Consider the following 7,500-nt stretch of genomic DNA (forward strand, 5'->3'; position numbering starts at 1 on the left):
TATGATAGGGTGCCAAGAGAGGAGTTGTGGCATTGTATGAGGAAGTCGGGAGCGGTGGAGAAGTATGTGAGGATCGTGCAGGATATGTATGAGGACAGTGTGACAGCGGTGATGTGTGGGGAAGGAATGACGGACCATTTTAATGTAAAAGTGGGATTGCACCAAGGATCGACTCTGAGCCCTTTCCTGTTTGCAATGGTGATGGACAGGTTGACGGATGAGATCAGACTGGAGTCCCCATGGACTATGATGTTCGCCCATGACATCATGATCTGTAGGGAGAGTCGGGAGCAGGCTGAGGCGAGCCTCGAGCGGTGGAGGTACGCACTGGAGAGAAGGGGAATGATAGTCAGTCAGAGTAAGACGGAGTACATGTGCGTAAATGAGAGGGAGGGTGGTGGTATGGTGCGGTTGCAAGGAGTTGAGGTGGGGAAGGTGGATTGGTTTAAATACTTGGGATCAACTGTCCAGAGTAACGGAGAGTGTGGGAGAGAAGTGAAAAAGAGAGTGCAGGCAGGATGGAGTGGGTGGAGAAGAGTTGCAGGAGTGATTTGTAACAGAAGGGTAGCTGCAAGAGTGAAGGGGAAAGTATACAAGACGGTAGTGAGACCAGCTATGTTGTATGGTTTGGAGGCGGTGGCACCAACAATAAGACAGGAAGCGGAGCTGGAGGTGGCAGAGTTAAAGATGCTGCGATTCTCGTTGGGAGTGACGAGGATGGATAGGATAAGAAATGAGTATATTAGAGGGACAGCGCAGGTAGGACGGTTTGGAGACAAAGTGAGAGAGGCGAGATTGAGATGGTTTGGACATGTGCACAGGAGGGAAGCGGAGTATATCGGGAGAAGGATGTTGAAGATGGAGCCGCCAGGCAGGAGGAGAAGAGGAAGGCCAAAGAAGAGGTTCATGGATACGGTGAGGGCGGACATGCGGGTGGTTGGAGTGTCAATGGAAGATGTGGAGGATAGAGCGAAATGGAGACGGTTGATCCGCTGTGGCGACCCCTCACGGGAAAGAGGAAGAAGATATATATATATATATATATATATATATATATATATATATATATATATATATATATATATATATATATATATATATATATATATATATATATATATATATATATATACATACACACACAAACATAATGTGTGTGTGCATTTATCAGTATGTAATTTGAACCTATTTTTTTTCTGCAAAAGTCTTGTTTCATGATGCTTGGGGGGAACCATTTGAATTTTGTTGTTAAGGACTTATTTGTATGGCTGTGTACACAAACTCTTAACTCCACGCTCCTTTCCCTTCTTCCTTGCAGTTTATTCATGGAAATCTTGAACTCATGCTCAGATGTGGATGAGATTCAGTTCCGTGAAGATGGCTCTTGGAGTCCCATGAGACCCAAAAAGGAATGCCAAGATGTGGTCAACACCTCAACACACTATTCTTTAGATGGTACTTCATGTTCTTGTGGTGGTGCAAAAGTATATGGGTACATTATATGATGGGCAGGAGCCAAAGAATGTTTGACCAAATTTTGGATGTGTGGCATCAAATGATGATTTATAGAGAAGTAGTTAGGCTAATATTTGTGTGGATTTGTGCATCTATGTGTGAACATGGATGACACTGACACTTCCGGACAAACACTGACACACACACACACACACACACACACACACACACACACACACACACACACACACACACACACACACACACACACACACACACACACACACACTTTCCCACAAGCTTTACCGGCTCTTCATGTTCAAACTACTACTTGAATGAACTGGACAGAAGTTTTTATTTTCTCTGCATTGTTTAGACTTGTCTATTGGTCAACATATCGAGGTCTAATGCACGACCCACTTTCACCTGATGTTCACCCGCCTCGATCCACCTAACACTTGCGTTTTCACATTCAAAGTGATACTTTTACGTGAGACTTTTGTCACGTTTCTCGCACCAACACTTGTCGGCCTTTTCCTAGGCATTCTGGGACGAAAATGCTGACAAAACACGTAAAAATAAGGCAGAGAGACACACAGACATGAAGGTGGAATAAACGGCGCTGATTGGTGCAGAATATGTACATACAAACAATGGTGGCGGTTGCGTTCATTCAGCGAGTACTGCGTGTTATGGATTTTCTTCTTTGGTGTTTTTTTATTTTTTTTGTTAAATTTTTCTCCAGGATAAAGAGCTCTATAACAAATAAGCGATCCATGGGGCAGCGATAAGCAAGGTATTCGTATTGTTGTAGTTTCCCGCCCGGCGGAGTGCGGGCGACCGCTTTTATCCAATGGCGGCCACTCTCGCCCACCGAACGGGCAAACCTCGTCGCGGCTTTCGGATCAACGCCGAAATCCAGCCACGGGTGTGTTTTTAAGCACACCACAGCCTTGTCAATACTCTACCTGTGCTACAGGGTTTGATCGCCGAATGGTCGATTTACCTAATTAATCGCGTGGGCAGATTACCGAGAGATTGTACCTCGACAGAACCCGTACGGAAACGAGCCGCTTAAGCAGCTCACTCCTTTTGCGATTACCGAGCGGATTATCGCCAAGCCCGTCGGACCCGATTCTCTTATTGGTTATTAAGAACCAACTATATTCCGAACTTAATTATGGCAGTTCAATTTAGGGAAGAGGACGCAACGAGCAGGTGTACATTCACACAAGGACATTTATTACACACACGACACATATGCAATCATGCAGTCATGTATGCAATCAGGTCTTAAAGCACGTATGCAATAAATAAGGGGTAGGAACAAGACACGAGCAAGAAAAAGAACTACAACTGTTGGTCTATTTATTATGTACAATTACTTATTAACAGTTCTACTTAACGGACTCGGCACCGCAACATTCATTCAAAGAAAAACCCCAGGAAAGGCAAGGGGAAGGACTGGACCTTGTGGGTCTTTATAGTTCACGGAGCTGTGGAGACCGCAGGAACTCCGAGAGACCGGGCTGGTTACCTGTCACCTTCGTGGTGACTCACTGGGCGCTCCTCGACGTCCCGTCCACATTGCAGCTGGCGTGAATGCGGCTCGGCCCAGGCCTCGTCGTGTGGCCCGGTCGATCGGGCCTAGTTGACATCGCCTCAGAAGAACAAATGGGCCTTTGCTCTTTTAGAGTTGATGCTCCCTTAAGAGTCCACCCGTTCCTCAGCGTTGTTCGGAGTGTCCCGGGGCCCGATCACCTCGGACCGGTTGCCGCTGGTTGGCGGCGACTCTCCGGCTGCGCTCCAGCGACCCACAGTTCGGCACGGCATGGCAGGCTGCACTCCAGGCTCCGCTGCGACGATCCCGACTGCCTGCTCACCATGCGACTCCTCACAGGCCGCAGACCGACTCTCCACCGACTCTCTTCAAGCGAGCTCCACGGCGAACCCAGACTTCTTCATCTCCCCACCGACTCCAGACTCCAGACTTCAACTGCACTCCGACTTCAACTCCTCCTTGGCGTCTCTGCGCGCCTTTATATGGAGTCTGTGAGGCGAGGGTTTGATCTCTCCCCTCCGACCTCTGACCCCCCACTGGCTCCGCCCCTCCTGGCATCCCGATCCGAATTGTCGCGAAACGCGAACAAAGTGGACGTTGCAGGAATCACCGGCCCCATACTAACAGGGAACCCTTGCGTCTGTCGGCGGCGATGCCGTTCGTGAGGAACTCGCTGTGGCCAGCACAAAGATGGCGGCGCAATGGAGATGAAGGTGAGGCGATGCTGTTCGTTGTTGGTTATGTTGTTAGGAGATGTGGTTTAGGAGATGGCGAGATGTCGTTCTGGTGAAGGTGGTTGTGAAGGTGGTTGTGGAGAAGGTGGCTGTGGTTGTTGATCCAAAATGCAGATAGCAAAAGAAAAACACTACCTCAAAGATCACAGCCCGGTTCCACGAATAAATTCCCTTTAGACATCGGTGGGGGAAATCTATCTGAACACAGACTTATCGACATAACTGATCTCTGGGAAGCCTGAATGGTATTCTGTGAATTTCCACAACCGTAACACTACCCCTTCCCCTTTTTATAGACTCATCCCGAGTCGTCAAATTTTCGTGTGCCTTCATGTGCAAGTTCTCCCCGAGTACATTTTATTTTTGGATCCCTGAGTGCGACATTTGGTGTATCCGTGTCCCAAAAGTAAATAACTTACGGGCTGAGTAACTAACTAAACAAACTCACCCATGCAAACGACTTAAATAAATCGCCGGCGCTCAGACACACATGCAGGGGCAGCAAACTCATGTACAATTTACCTTAACTTAACCTTAACCTTATACATGTACACTAAACCATGGCCCACGACTGATGGACTCTGTGGGGAAAAAGGGCACATAGCAATGTCAACGGTATTTTGAGGATGAGCGCTCCGCAGATGGTCGGATGTCTTCGGGGCCTGTTCAAAAGGCCCCGTTGTCTGTCACTGAACCTTTTTATGTCTTCAGCTGCTGAAAGCAACTCACCCCCACCGGGCGGCTATGCGCCATCCCACAGGCCATTCTTGAAGCAGCGAGCCAGCCTGCCCAAATGCAGTCTGGCTCATGAAACAAATGCAGGTGTTGTACAGGGAATGTGGTCGGCTGCCCAATGCAGTCTTAGGCCTCCCCCTTGAAATGAGCGCAGTGAACACAAAATTGTGCACGGGCTGCACCAATGCAGTCCCCGTGTGCGGCTGCCTGCAGGGCAGTCCCTGCAGAACACTGGATGGGCACTGTCTCAAGCAACACAAGAAAATTAATGGAGCACGGGCTGCTCAGTGCAGATGGATGGATACAAACACGGTGCACGGGCTGCCCAATGCAGTCCCGTGGTGCGGCTTCCTACAGGGCAGTCCCTGCAGCTCGTGCGATGATCCTGGTGCACATGGTTATGGATGGTGAAATGGGGAAAATGCAAACGCAAGGGCTGGCAGGCATGGGGTAAAGGCAGAGGCAGACAGACAAGGCATGGCAAGGCCGACGCAGGCCGTTGTAGTAAAACACAGGCAGGCAGGTGAAGCTGGCCGGCCTCTTGTCTCGTTCTGGAGGTGTGTGGAGGGAGTGCTGTGGTGCCGACTGGTCTGAAGGCGGGCTCGGACCTTCTCTACTGTCTCCCTCCCAACTTATCGCCTTTGCCTGTCTCTGTCCATACCCACTCCCCTTAAATTGCATAACACAAATTTAGCCCCAACTTATTTTTTTGTTTTATTTTATTTTTATCTCCCCCATTATAATTCGTCTCCATAACCCCCTTTAGAGTCTCTGTCCAGCTAACCTATTCTGTCTCCTAGCCTACTCCCAACCCCTATGTTCCCTTTCTGGAGGGGATTAAGGGAGAGCTTGCGTCCTGTGTCGACGCCCCATGAAGCCTCAGAATGGCCTCCTCAGATTTCAGCAATCTAACTCAAAGTGGGTCCAGCGGCCCACAACGAGAGCAAAGGGATGGATGGTGCGGAGGGGTACACTTCTCTATCTACCCTAACATTATTAACCAAAAACTACCCCGGGGCTTTCAACAACCGCCTCTCACCTAATCTATTGGTTCTACCAACCAAGATTCCCGTCGCCTTTTGTGGTGTCCACTCAAATTTGGGCCTTGCCCTCCAATTTTCGTTTTGTGCCCTTGCACGGTTTCGTGGCTGGGACGCGTGGCTCCCTTGGCAGGAACTACCCTCTGCCGATTCTCCAACTATGGCACCCCGGGCCCTGCAACTGTCCCCGAGCCTACCAGCTCCCAAAAACCTGGGGAGTGCCCCCCCTGGCTACTCCCCCTCGACGCTCACGTGGCAGGCTGGCGCCAGGGGCCCGGATCATGCGGGCCCACCCGTGCCCACTACGCTATCCCCACCCCTTGGGCCCTTGGCCTACCGCGGCCGACTCGCCCGGTGCCCGGGGTACCCACTAAGCGATACTCACCGTTCACAGCCACGCTCCCAGCCGTCAACAGGACTCCTGCACCCCTCCAAATGGGTTTTGAGCCTACGTTCCCACCAACAGCAAAACGACCTTCATTTTGTCAATTTGACTAACTCACATTACACTGACCCTGGGGTCCCTTGGGTGGGAATCACTCCTCCCCCCAATCACTCATCGCACCATGCATTCCACTGACCCCGGGGTCCCTTGGGTGGGAATCACTCCTCCCCCCAATCACTCATCGCACCATGCATTCCACATTCACTCCTTAACACACAGGCCCGCTGGCCCTCACTCACTCGTTGTTTCAATCCATCTCTCACAACAGCAAAACGACCTCCATTTTTGTCAATTTGACTAACCCACTAACTCACATTACACTGACCCTGGGGTCCCTTGGGTGGGAATCACTCCTCCCCCCAATCACTCCTCGCACCATGCATTCCACATTCACTCCATAACACACAGGCCCGCTGGCCCTCACTCACTCGTTGTTTCAATCCCTCACTCAACTCACATCGCTGAACACTGCCATTCTCTCTACTGGAATCCCTCCTGTAACTCGTGCTCCCTCGTCATCCCTTAAAATAGTAGCACATAGCATTTAACACTACGTAGCTAAGCTCCGTCCCCACTACACATCCAAAATCTGTCTCTGTCCTCAAATCCAAAAAATTCCCATTTCCCATCCCAAATCTACACTAAAATCCCTCTAACTAATCCATTCCACGGGCCCCATGAGGAACAACTCATGTCCCCATGAAGCCGGTCTAACTAAGCTAACCCTTCCCCCGAACTAGTTGTGATCCTGTGCCCAAGCAGGGGGGTTTTTCCACTCCTGCCTGGGAATCCTGTTCACCCGAAGTTGCGAGGCTTACTTTTCTCAACTTTTTTTTTTCCTTTCAATGCGCACCAGCGCGGCAACTCGCAACCTGCGCTCTTCCTCCCCGTGACCCCAGGAAAAACCCCAGGAAAGGCAAGGGGTAGGACGGGACCTCGTGGGTCTTTATAGTTCACGGAGCTGTGGAGACCGCAGGAACTCCGAGAGACCGGGCTGGTTACCTGTCACCTTCGTGGTGACTCAATGGGCACTCCTTGACGTCACCCGTCCACACGGCAGCTGGTGTGACCGTGGCTCGGCCCAGGCCTCGGCGTGCGGCCCGGTCGATCGGGCCGAGTCGACAACGCCTCAGAGGAACGAACCGGCCTTTGCTCTTTTGGAGTTGATGCTCTCTTAAGATCCTGCCCGTTCCTCAGCGTCGTTCGGACTGTCCCTGGGCCCGATCACCTCGGACCGGTTGCCGCTGGTTGGCGACTCCTCTCCGGCTGAGCTCCAGCGACCCACAGTTCGGCACGGCAGGCTGCGCTCCAGGCTCCGCTGCGACGATCCCGACTGCCTGCTCACCACGCGACTCCTCACAGGCCGCAGACCGACTCTCCACCGACTCTCTTCAAGCGAGCTCCACGGCGAACCCAGACTTCTTCAGCTCCCCACAGACTCCAGACTTCAACTGCACTCTGACTTCGATTCCTCCTTGGCGTCTCTGCGCGCCTTTTATATGGAGTCTGTGAGGCGAGGTTTTGATCTCT

At 51.2% G+C, this 7,500-nt stretch overlaps 1 protein-coding gene across 10 annotated transcripts in view; it reads left to right on the forward strand.

Annotated features, from left to right (window-relative positions):
• LOC147015035 (E3 SUMO-protein ligase PIAS2-like) overlaps window positions 1-7,500 on the forward strand; it is a 297,048-nt gene that overhangs the window by 262,124 nt on the left and 27,424 nt on the right. For all 10 annotated transcript variants that reach the window (XR_015050202.1, XM_085849372.1, XM_085849367.1 and 7 more), the window contains one exon: window positions 1,319-1,455. Coding sequence is in view for 9 of the 10 variants with exons in the window: in XM_085849372.1 (XP_085705498.1) it covers window positions 1,319-1,455 (137 nt within the window). In the remaining variant the exon portion in view is untranslated. The remainder of the gene's footprint in view (window positions 1-1,318; window positions 1,456-7,500) is intronic.

Source organism: Eptatretus burgeri, chromosome 12, assembly GCF_056783735.1.
Source record: "Eptatretus burgeri isolate ZD-2024b chromosome 12, Ebu_testis_v1, whole genome shotgun sequence".
Taxonomy (NCBI): Eukaryota; Metazoa; Chordata; class Myxini; order Myxiniformes; family Myxinidae; genus Eptatretus; species Eptatretus burgeri.